The sequence below is a fragment of the Equus asinus genome, chromosome 8 (genome assembly GCF_041296235.1).
Source record: "Equus asinus isolate D_3611 breed Donkey chromosome 8, EquAss-T2T_v2, whole genome shotgun sequence".
NCBI lineage: Eukaryota > Metazoa > Chordata > Mammalia > Perissodactyla > Equidae > Equus > Equus asinus.
This window is the reverse complement of record NC_091797.1, coordinates 2,847,799-2,860,726: the sequence shown is the minus strand read 5'-3', so window position 1 is coordinate 2,860,726 and position 12,928 is coordinate 2,847,799. Positions and strand designations below refer to the sequence as shown.

At 37.3% G+C, this 12,928-nt stretch overlaps 1 protein-coding gene across 1 annotated transcript in view; it reads right to left on the bottom strand.

Moving 5' to 3' along the window:
• Positions 1 to 3,768: 3,768 nt before the first annotated feature.
• Positions 3,769 to 12,928, bottom strand: part of LMBRD1 (LMBR1 domain containing 1) — a 112,489-nt gene continuing 103,329 nt past the window's right edge. The window contains exons 15-16 of the mRNA XM_044776952.2: positions 4,468 to 4,559; positions 3,769 to 4,332 (exon numbers count right to left, since the gene is read on the bottom strand). Of these exons, the coding sequence (XP_044632887.2) occupies positions 4,216 to 4,332; positions 4,468 to 4,559 (209 nt within the window). The 3' untranslated portion in view covers positions 3,769 to 4,215. The remainder of the gene's footprint in view (positions 4,333 to 4,467; positions 4,560 to 12,928) is intronic.

Genomic DNA, 12,928 nt, shown 5'->3' with positions numbered 1-12,928 from the left:
TGTGTCCCTGGTATGAATCCCACTTGATCATGATGTATGATCCTTTTGATGAATTGCTGAATTCTGGTTGCCAAAATTTTGTTGAGAATTTCTGCATCTATGTTCATCAGTGATATTGGCCTGTAGTTCTCTTTTTTCGTGCTGTCCTTGTCAGGCTTTGGTATCAGTGTGATGTTGGCCTCATAGAATGTGCTAGGAAGTGTTCCATCCTCCCTAATTTTTTGGAATAGCTTGAAAAGGATAGGTATTAAATACTCTCTGAAAGTTTGGTAGAATTCCCCAGGAAAGCCATCTGGTGCTGGGGTTTTATTCTTTGGGATGTTTTTGATTGCTGTTTCAATCTCTTTCCTTGTGATTGGTCTGTTCAAATTGTCTGCTTCTTCTTTAGTAAGCTATGGGAGATGGTAGGAGTCCAAGAATTTATCCATTTCCTCTAGGTTATCCATTTTGTTGGCATATAGTTTTTTGTAGTATTCTAATCTGTTGTATTTCTGTGGAGTCTGTTGTTATTTCTCCTCTTTCATTTCTGATTTTGTTTATTTGAGCTTTCTCCCTTTTTTTCTTTGTAAGTCTGGCTAGGGGTTTGTCAATTTTGTTTATCTTCTCAAAGAACCAGCTGTTTGTTTCATTGATCCTTTCTACTACCTTTTTTGTTTCAATAGCATTAACTTCTGCTCTGATTTTTATTATTTCCTTCTGCTGACTTTGGGCTTTGTTTGTTCTTTCTCTAATTCAGTTAAGTGTAATTTAAGATTGCTTATTTGGGATTTTTCTTGTTTGTTAAGATGTGTCTGTATTGCGATGAATTTTCCTCTTAGTACAGCTTTTGCTGTATCCCATATGAGTTGATATGGTGTGTTATCATTTTCATTTGTCTCCAGGTATTTTTTGATTTCTTCTTTAATTTCTTCAAGGATCCATTGCTTGTTCAATAGCGTATTGTTTAGTCTCCACATCCTTGTGCCTTTCTCAGCTTTTTTCTTATAATTAATTTCTAGCTTTATAGCATTGTGATTGGAGAAGATGCTTATTATTATTTCAATTTTTTAAATTTGTAGAGGCTTGCCTTGTTTCCTAACATATGGTCTATCCTTGAGAATGTTCCATGCACACTTGAGAAGAATGTGTATTCTGCTGTTTTTGGATGAAGTGTTCTATATATGTCTATTAAGTCCAATTGTTTTAGCTTTTCATTTAGCTCCACTATTTCCTTGTTGATTTTCTGTCTGGATGATCTGTCCATTGATATGAGTGGGGTGTTGAGGTCCCCTACTATTATTGTGTTATTTTTAACATCTTCCTTTAGGTCTGTTAATAGTTGCTTTATGAACTTTGGTGCTCCTGTGTTGGGTGCAGAGATATTTATAAGCGTTATTTTTTTCCCTTTTTTCCAATATAATATGCATTTTAATTTCCTTTGGTGTAGTGGTGCTGACAAAGAAGTCAGCTCCAGGGTCCTCATTTTGCCAGTACCCGCTGCACGGCTGAATAAATTAATTACTGGTTTGAAGTGTGGACAAAACATGAGCACCTTGACCTTTGGGAAAGCCACACCCTGGATGATCTCAAAATAGGCATTTTCAGAGGACTTCAAAGGAAGTATGTTCTTCATTAGTGGAAGTCACAACATTTAAATCAGCTTCATGAAAATATAAAGTTAAAGCCATTCCACATGATCAGGAGGAAAAAAAAACTTTGTTGGAATAAAAGTAAACTTCTAAACAGACAGAAAGCAGAAGTTTAGAATCTAAGAAGAAAAAAATATATTTTAAAAATACAATTAGCAAAATAAAAAGCTGAGGTTGGTCTGACCAAAAAACCAAAAACACACCATTCCTAGAAGTAACGAAATGTGTATGTAACATTCAAGACAAATATGATAACACTTCTAAATGTCTAGGTAGGAAAATAAATCTTAAGATCAGGCTAAATATACATTTCCCCTTAATAGAAATGCAGTTTATATAGGCTTAAACCAGGTATTCAGCCTTTAGGATTCTAAGTAGCAAATTCACCTGTCAAATGAGTGCCTTCCATGTGCAAGCAGCTGTTCTAGGTACCGGGACAAGGCTGAAAACCAGATATGTGTTCAAGGACTTGCAATCCAGAGGAAGCAGACATGAAGCAGTGCCTCACAGCACACTGCACGGGGCCAGGCAAGTGGGAAGGACAGCACCCGCCTCGACCCAGAGGACTTAGAGTAGGCTGCCTGAGGAGATAATGCTGAGGCTAAGGTTTGAAGAAGAAGGATATTCTTTGGAGACAAAAGGAAGGGAATGGCACCATAGGCAGAAGGAACACTGCAGCAGAGTGGGGATGGGAGAAACCAGAGCCGTGTGGATAACGGAGCTATTTCACAACACAGTGTGAGGATGGCAGAGGGAGCTGGATAGTCAGGTAAAGCCTTAGACATCACCTGGCTGACAGCTTGTGGATTTCATTCTAAAATAACCAAAAGCTTTTCACGGCAAAGAAATGGAATAATCTGATTTGTAGTTCCAATGACAACACCATGAGTGGCAGTAAGAATGGAGAAGAGGGGGGGCTGGCCCCGTGGCCGAGTGGTTAAGTTCGCACACTCCGCTGCAGGCAGCCCAGTGTTTCGTTGGTTCGAATCCTGGGCGCGGACATGGCACTGCTCATCAAACCACACTGAGGCAGCATCCCACATGCCACAACTAGAAGGACCCACAACGAAGAATATACAACTATGTACTGGGGGGCTTTGGGAAGAAAAAGGAAAAAATAAAATCTTAAAAAAAAAATATTTTAAAGAATGGAGAAGAGGGGATAAATGGAAGGATAGTTAATAAGCAGAAATCAACAGGACTTGATTGCTTGATGAGTCAGGTGTACAAAGCAGAGAAGGGAGCTCGCCTGACTTTTGGTTTAGTAATCAGGTATGTGCTGCTGCCATTTGTCAAAAAGCAAATACAAGAGGAGGGTTGGTATTCCCAGTAAAAGAAGGAGTTCAATTTTCAACATGTCACAATTGAAGAGTAATTTCTGTCTACCAGACAAATAAAAGTTTGAAGCTTAGGAAAGAATAATACAGCTAGAAACCACAGGTATATGAGTTTGTCCCCAAAGAAGATGTAAAATAAGAACAGAAGAGAGTGGAATCCTGGTGAATAACAGTAAAAGTGCAGATGAAGAAGCCGAGCACGACGGCTGTGAAGGGACATCTAGAGAGACAAAGAATCAGAACAGGGAAAGGGGCACAGAAAGTCAGGGAGAGGAGAATTCAGTGCGAGACAGTTTTCTCAGAAACTTAATAGTATTGTATTTCAAGGATCATAATACATGCTTTTTCTGAGTCCCCAAATTTCCTTCTGTCAGTAAACGGGGATATCATTTGTGATGATCTCTCACTACGTAGAATGTGTTCAAAATGCCCCACTGATATTACACAGCTTCCCTAGACCTTCTGCAAATGCTAAACCTTTAGAATAAAAAAGCATCTTACAGCTAAAATACGATGTCATACATCTTAAACTGATCAATAAACTGATTTTTCCCAGAATTAATTATTCTTGACAATTCCCCCATTTACGCTGGAACACAATTTTGAGGTTAGCTACCTACAACAACGTATCAAGGCGTTAGATACTGTGAGGGTGGTGAGCTGTCTAACGGATTAACATCCGAACAAGGTCACATGTCTTGAAACGCCATGTGCTCTAAAGCACCCAGCAATGTGAGATCCGTTCATGAAATCTATTTGAATGGCACTAAAGGTTTAATGTAGAAAACAGAAAACAAGTGGCAGAAGGGAATAATATTTATTTGTCAGTTATATTGTGAATGTTATTTCTAGACACTCAGACATAGACACTTTAAAATTCCACATTAGTCTAGAGACCCAAAGGCACAGATACAAGTGATTTATTATGTTTTTAAAAAGTGACAAAAGGGAATCTTACTTCTGGAAGATTTTTAATCAATTCAACACTATTATACACTAGGGAAAAAAAAACTTCCACAAACATCCCCTCATAAAGCCAGTAGTTTTATATTTACATAGTATTATTATAGCAATTTTAAATGTTAATCTATGATACAATAATGTTACTTCAGAAAACATAAAAAATATAGTTTTTTTTAATAGCCATGCTCCCATTTTTGATGAAAGCTAGTCAGTTCACCCTAATGTTAGTTTAACACTTTAAAAATGCATAACAGACACTCAGCCAGCTTTAGGAAACCTTGAAGCCGTCACACAGAATAGGCAGAGGGCTCCACGTCACTGATGTCTGAGTCGTCCTCATCCGCCCCTTCAATCACAGACTTCTTCCCTTTACAACAGGACACGATTAAGCCAATCAAGAACACCTGTCAATTTAAACCAGCCGTACGTTACTGCTCAAGTCTAAACGCACTCAGCAAACAGTGAATTTAAAATCCAGCAGCATTACTGTGATCCAAACAGACCTAAAGGTCAAATCATCCCTGGACACCTGTACTCACCCCAAGAAAGGCCCAGTTACCAAAATAGTAGGCAGCGCTGAAGAACCAGAACTTGTGCAGGAACAGGTAGGTCCGGGTGACAGTGCACTGATCTAGAAAGAAACACGGGACTACGTGAGCTCGTCTCTCTCTTGACATGGACTACTAATCCCACATCTAAAGGGCTACTAACCCAAACTAATGACCTGGGGGACACAGCCATTGAAACCCAGGTCTGTCTGCAAAGCCACTTTCAATCATCTTAATACAGGTGAAATTCCCAACAAATAGGGCACATTTTAAAAAATGAACACCACCAACGTAATCCTGGCTCTCGAGTATAAAAAAGTCATACTAGCTAGTTCAATTATTTAAAATAGAAAAAGCATTTTAACCTGGAGTGCCAAACATGTCCTAAAACAAAACAGATAAAGTTTTCCTGATGAAAATTTTTAAAAAAAGGTTAATCATGTGTGGTTGCAGTTTTCTAAGAATCCAATTCTCAGGACAGCTCAAACTTGAGAGGGTTTTTGAGGTTTGTTTTTCTTCTTTTCAAGAATGCTACTGAAAAGATGGCTGCTTCTGCTAAAGAAATACAAAATAATTGTTTGCTGATATGCTTACCATTTGCATTTTAGATAGCATTATAGCTTGAATTAAAAAAAATCATACACTTTTCTCCTTCAAAAAAACAATCTAACTCTTAAAGAGAAGGTGGCAGATGCAATGTTTGACATTCGTGTCACACTCCATACTAGTTTTATCAAAATACATCATTTCCATTAGGTTACAAGGTCCCTATATTGACATATATCTAGTAAATGATGTCTAAGGAAACAGTTGTTTATTAAAACCATTTAGAAAGGTCTAGGGTAGCACAAGATAATGTAACTGATTGAAAAATCATATATGCTGCAGCTAACACAGGATGCCAACCTCACAAATTTCAGAGGTCCTTTATTCATTACAGAAGACAATTCTTATCTTACAAGGCAACTTCTCTTCAGTCTATTAATTACCAGATTATGATTTCTGCATATTTTTATCCAAAACGGAGAATGGCAAAAATTATCCATGCAATAAGGAGACCAATATCACATGCTACTGTGGATTAAGAAAATACATTGTTGATTTCTAAAATTCTGAACTCTCTTCTCAGCTTCAGTAAATACGTGCTATCTCCTCTTAAAACATAAAATTGAGCTCGGAATTTTTATTGTACAAGGGATCTAATACACTTTAATTTTTTTGAACATCACATGGTTTTCTGAAAAGTAGCATTTAGGTTATTTCATCCAAACACACGACCTGTTATGTCAAGCCTCAGGCACGTTACGAATACACTTAGACAATCTAGACCCATCTACTCTAACCCCCCACTCTACTTCTCTGTTTACTTCTGCACCGTTCAGTACCCACTGCACAAAGCAGTCTCTCAGGTACGTTATGGAAACACTTAGACAATCTAGACCCATCTACTCTAACCCCCCTACTCTACTTCTCTGTTTACTTCTGCACCGTTCAGCACCCACTGCACAAAGCAGTCTCTCAGGTACGTTATGGAAACACTTAGACAATCTAGACCCATCTACTCTAACCCCCCCACTCTACTTCTCTGTTTACTTCTGCACCGTTCAGCACCCAATTGGACAAAGCAGTCTCTTTTTCTGGCAGGGAAACACACAGTTTGATAGAAAAGCAAGCTCTCCCTTTCCCAAGCAGGGACCGCCCATCTAATGCCCATCTATGGATACCCCAAGGGCTTCCTTCATATTCTTTGCTCTCTTTCTAAATAGAAAATCTAGAAGAAATATCCAAAGTTCCCTAAGAAAAACCAAAAAGGCTTCAAGCAGCAGAGGCTAAACAAATGTTTCTCTCCCCCACATAATCACTGCCACCCAAGATTACAGTTTCACACGGGGCGCTGGGAGTTCAGTCTCACAGAGGAGACACCTGGACAGGAAACCATCAGTCACATCCTTCTCACCTCTATTAGAGAACTTCCTGTGCAGTAATACAGCTATTCCATGTGTCACTCTCCCATCAGACAAGCCCGAGCATTCCAGAGTGCCCATCAGAGCACCTGGCATTCATATTCAGTATGACTACAGAAGTAAACTAAATTTTTTTAAAAGGGGCATTTTATTTAAAAGTCACATTGCTAAATAATACATTTTCTAATTTATCTTAACTAGAATCTGACGAGATTCCAAGGGTGTCAAAACACGACACTTGAATATGTCTTGAAAATGAAAGTACAAGTAAAATGGCCAGCACGGAGAAGGAAGAGCCCAGACTCCGTCTCTGTCAGACATGGTGTCAAATAGCATTTGGCCATTTCTTTGCCAGGTGAACGGAAAATCTAAACCATTGCTTGTAAAATGTGGGCCATCACCTTATTCCTTACAGGGTCGTTCTAAAGACCAAACGAGGTATATCAAAATCCCCATGCAAAGCAGCAGTTAACATCAATTTTCCTCCTTTCTCCTCTTCAAGGCCTAACTGACCCCATGATAAAGAACACAGTTCTCAAGAGCTGCTCAAATGGTCACAAGAGACACAACTAATCTTCAGACTTTAGCAGTACACGTCCAATAATCATAAGGCAGGCCACTGCTCAGGCATTAGCATCATGACCACTCTGTACATGTTCACTATTTTTCTGACTCTATAGTCAAAACAGATACAAACGGATTTGGTGAAATTCAAATGTGTGTAATTCAGTAACAGGATACCTGCTAAATAGTAATTTACTTTTAAATAAAAATGACCAATTTAAATGTTTCAAAAATGAAGAGAGTGACAGGCTGGGACTAAAGCAAAAAATCCCTGTTCACAATTATTTTAAAAACAAGAACAGTATCTTCCACGGCTTAAGTATTATGTGAGCTCTGCTGTACAAGTACAAACCTGTTTGAAGAAGTCATTCAACCTTCTCAGCATTGCTAACACTCAAAAGTTCTATTACTTATTTCCATACTTAAAGATATTTTGGGAGTTGAAACTTGACTGAATTAGAAATTCAGGACCAGGACATGAATTACAAGACAGAGGCTGAGCTGGAAAAAGCAAGTAAAATCAAATCATTTTTCCCAGAGGTCTAATGATCGCCTCAGTGACATTTAAATTGGCTTACACTCTCTGCTTCTTTTGCTCACCGCAAAGATATCTTACATATTTTTCCTATCAGTTTATTTTACATTTTACCATTTTCAAAGGTTGCAGATTTGACACAAGGCTTCCAAAATAAGATATAAAGATAAAATCATTGTTAGTGTTCTGCTTTGTTGCTGAAAAATGACACTAGACCACAAATCCACACACACACAGCTCTTTATGGTTATCTTTATACATGTATATCATTACATTTATATTTACATAAAGTGGCATATGTCCACAGAAGAATTCTGGTTAATAACCCCATGCATATATTTTATATTCCAGTGATGACTCCACACTGGATAAATGGAGGGGGCTTCTCTCCTCACCAGCTGCCACCTGCCAGCTGCTCAACTGGATCACAGAGCTCTAGGAGACCTATCGACGTCTTTCTACAGGTATCTAAAACAATTATAATAAGTATTTGGAACTTGCTTTGACCTTCAGAGTAAATATAACTGGTGGATGTTTCATTTAGAGATTCTAAGTCAGAACTGCTCTAAGCTCAGAAATGTTCAGGGGACTTCCAATTGTTGTTCCTCAAAAGGACATATAAAAGTTCCAATTAAAGAGCACATTTTAACAATGAAAAACTAATAACAGGGGCTTGAATAAAAATTTGTTTTTGACGACAAGGTAGCCATACAAAAAGATGAAAAGTACAAGGGCTGAGAACGGCCGTGGAGCACCTGAACGCCCGAAGCTCCACCACCTCCTCCTCCTCTGCTCACCTGTCATCACACCGGAAAGTGCAACCAGACCATCGCTTCTCACGTAACAGCTGCCTCTAGAAATATATCTGATATGGTTTATATATTATCTCTTGCTTGCTTTCAGACTACTCATTATGTCATTGTTAAAGCACGCTGACTGCCACTAAGATAACTTCGGTTATTAACTATGATAAATAGCACCTTCTACTTTAAATATATTTTTAAAAACAACATTTAGTGTTGATTTAAGCCTCAATCAAGTCATCATCATGTTATACCTTCACTTGAAATCAACTTCTAATTAATTACACTCTATATTTGTACTTAATTTATAAAACGAATCTTTGTATTACATATGCATATATAGAGAGGGCATCTGAGAAAACTCATGTACGATGAAGAATAAATTTTTGAGCAAATACTTTGTTTGACTAGTGACAGAAAAACTGGCAGAAGATTGGACTATTTAGAATGCCACTTCATTTCTCATGGTTGTCCATGATTATGCTAACTTTGGTTTTTGATGAGGGTCTTGCCACTATTGAATATTTATAATAGACATATAAATCTTAACTGTATATAGGCCAAGGAGTTTGGACTTTATTGTGATACGATTAGGAGTTATTTGTTAAATGGCTTTAAGAAAGGGAGTAACATGAGTGAGGCACAGATTGGCGGAGGGACTTGAGTAGAAGAGGTTCACCAGGTCAGGAGACTATCCAAGTGAAAACAGGAGCTGCCAGGACGGAAGGGAGGTTGGATGTGAGAGGCTTTTAGAAGTAAAATCCCAGTTAATCATTGTTTTACTGTCAAATGGATTTATAGCATAAAAATATATATACATAAAAATATTTGAGAAACTAGCAACATACACGCAAATAAGAAAAGGGAGGTGGGAAAAAAATTAAAACGTAATAAAAACCAAAGTTGTATATCTATCTTAAAATTTAACAAATGGCGTCCAGTTAAATCAATGTTTTGTTAAATCTCCCTGGGGGGACTGGGTAAGAGGGAAGGAAAGAATTGGTGAACATCAAAAATCACAGACATTCTAAAGGAAATAGTTTTATTCTATTTTATGAACACACAAACTGTATCAGGCTAGTAAGGATAAGACTTGCCAGATGTTTTGCACAAAGAATGAGTTTTATAATAACTATTTTAAAGATCCAGTATAATTTGCATTGAGCTCTGATTACATTTAAGTAAGGTTAAAGTATTTCAAAGGTGGTAAAAATGTATTGCTCCATTAAGAAAGAATACTAATTTCCTTTGTATTAGTAATTAGCCATATAAAACTTATAAAGGGAGTTATGAAGGTAAGCATTAGCATACAACCTTAGAAACAAGCACAAACTGTATCAGTGAACTCTACAGTAATGAGATTTACTACCTATTAGTCTAAATTATCCAAGGATAGTCAAATATAAACAATTATTTTCTACTATATCTTTTTCATAAAACAATAGTATTTATGGGGTATAACAGACACTATTAAAGTTAGAGACAGCAAACAGACACTTATTTCCTGAGTCTGCCACTCATATACTGTGAGATTCTGGGGTGAGACATTTAACTTCTAAGAATAAGTTTCCTTCCAAGTGACATTGAGATACTATCTGCTTATGGTGGAGAATGATAGGATAGATTGGCTTTCTGATAATTAAATATAGAGAGAAATCTACATGTGATTTGAAAAAGAAAGATTGCTGTTTAAAAAAAAAAGATTAGCCACCTTAAGCAAGAAACTACATAAGTGGCTGAGACGTTTCACAAGATTACCTAGGCTGGCTTTGGTGTGGACTCTAGAGAACTTAGGAACCTTACACCTAATTAACTTCACTACAGTGCTTTAGCTGAACTTTTATTAACGCAATCAAAATGTCACCTAGAAAAAAAACTTCAACATCAAGAGACTTTCTGGATCTCAAGCAAAATCCAAGAAAAATGATGCCCTGATCAATACTTAATTTTCTGGTCTGCATGGCAAAGTCACTTGACAATGGACACAATACATCAGGCTATCTCAGTGGGATGATACCAGCCAATAAGATCAATGAGGCCCTCTGTCTGACTCCATGACTACCTAGAAACTACGTGACTGTAAATCTGGTTTTCCATACAGATTCTCTCTCTCTGGTGAGCATTCACTAACCCTGAGCCTCTAATTTCTTTGATAGTTATTCTTCCCGTGGTAAATTAATAAACTGCCACCTGGCTAATACATTAGCATCTTCTCTGTCCAGTTATCAGAAGCCAAATACAGATGCTAGAGATCAAGGTATGGCAGCATTCTTAGATAATTCTATCTCATCACTCTAACTTCAATATTGCTCTACCCATTTGATGAGTAGAATTAAACCAAATGAGCCTGTCAACAAAAACTTATGATTTGTCAAGTAAAAGTCTATAAATTTATAGTACTTAACCATGAAGAACTATTTTAACTTGCTGAAAACCAAGCTTTCTGGTTCAAGACGCCAGACAGAGCATAGTCACTTGTTTCTTGTCCTTCCCAGGACCTCATTAAAGTTATAGTATAATAAACCCGGGGCAACCTTTTAACAGCAGAGAGAATGGGAGGAAGGCCATCAGGTGAGGAGAGAGTTCAACAATAGTCTGGAAGGAGGAAAACCACATTTAAAAGGTCCCCAGTAAAAGAGCTGCTTTTCTTCCTGTTTATTTTAAAATAGAACTTAAGGATCAAGAAACTCCAGTCACAGAGTTCCCAGTGATGAGGATTCCTAGTTCCTGATACATAAATACAAATTAACATAAATATGAATAGGTCATCAGATATACACAGAAAACTATCAGCATGAAGGGACAGAACAAAATAAACAGCATCCAAGATAAACAGAATCGTAATTTAACTTGAAGGAAATCATTAAGAAAAATGGTTAGTATCTTCAGATATTGAAGACATTACATCCATAAAACAAAGATGCTTGAAAAAGAACAATTAGAACAATAAAGTAATCAAGGAAGGTAAGAATTTGTTATATGAAATAAAAAATTCAAGATACAGGTTGAAGACAAAGCTGAATACAAATCCAAGAATCTAGAGCAAAATGGTAGGCAGAGAATATGAAATATAAGACAGACATCAATTGAAGATATCCAGAAAGTAATGAATATGAGCTCCCTAAAGGGAAAATGGAGAAAAGAGAAGCTATCAAGTTAGCTTCAAAAGAAGAAGCAGACTTGCATTAGATTTCTCACCAGCTAAAAATGAAAGACAAAATGATGCCATGCCTTTAAAGTTCTAAAGAAATGACTCCTTATGTAGAATTCTAAGCACAAACTACCCATCAATTGCATCAACTGTGAGGACAAAATACTTTTCAGATATACAAGGACATCTCAGATATCTATTTCACACAAAGCGTTTCTTTTTCTTTTTTTTAACTCTAGCAAAACTAGGGGTTTGGGGGAGAAAATCAAGAAAGAAGAAGATATGGTTTATAACGGATCAGAAGTCCAGTGAACAGAAATTATAACATTAAAGCTGAGCAGCAAAATTAGAAAGCAATTGATTTAAATAAGAAAAGGAAGTCAGCATGCACTTGGAAGAAAGTAAATACAATGGGTCTCATCCAATGATAAAGTGAGCAAGAAGCTACAAGATATTAGGTATAATAATCTTATGACATTTTTCCAAAAGAGAAAAAAGGAACAAATGAAAAAAAACATGGTTCAATTCTACAAATGTCTGAAGGAGACAGAAAAATATATGTATTTTCTTATCCTCAAGGAGCCTATATTCCTATAAAAGAGTAGCATAGAGATAAGATATATAAATGACTACAAATTTAGACAAGGTAGTAATGTCATAGGAAGTGTACACGCTATGGGAATTCAAAGGGAAAAAAGAGACTGCACATGTGTCTACAGGTTCAAATAAGGGGGTCACATTTGAAACAAACCTTGTCAGATAGTCAGGATTCTGACTCATGGAAATGGGAGCGGTGGGGTAGAAACTGGCTGTGACATTTCAGGAACAAGTAGTTGAAAAGCAAAGGTGAAAAAGATGGCTATATTCAGAAAATATATGAACAAAAACTAGAAACTTGTAGGATGTGTTAAATAGAGGTAGTCCTTCAATCTTAGACTGAATTTACAAGATGATGAGAGGGAACACTTACGGTTTCTACTGGAGGAGGGGCATTATCAGAGGACTTTAGAACAGTGGTTTCCACAGTGTACTTCCCAGACCAGAACCATCAGAAAAGTCTAGAGTCCCACCTCACATCCACTGAATCAAAAATTTTGTAATCTTTGTTTAACAAGCCTTTGAAGTGATTCTGACGCATGTGAAAGTTAGACACACGCTGCCTCAGAACAACTAAGCCAAGAGCACCCTGTGTGTGGATGAGCATGGAGCACTAGTCAAAAGGTACAGCAATTCACGTGAGATGTAATTCAAGTGAGACGCAGGGGCATTAAGACAACAGATTGCATCCCTTAGCAACTGATTAAGTGTGGAGAAACAGAGAATGAAGGTAATTGTGCTCTGAAGAAGGGTGGTGTGAGAAATAGTGAAGTCAGGAAGTACGGTCCAAAGCTTTATCTAAGAGTCTGTGCCGTCCTCCCCAAGAACTATCCATTTT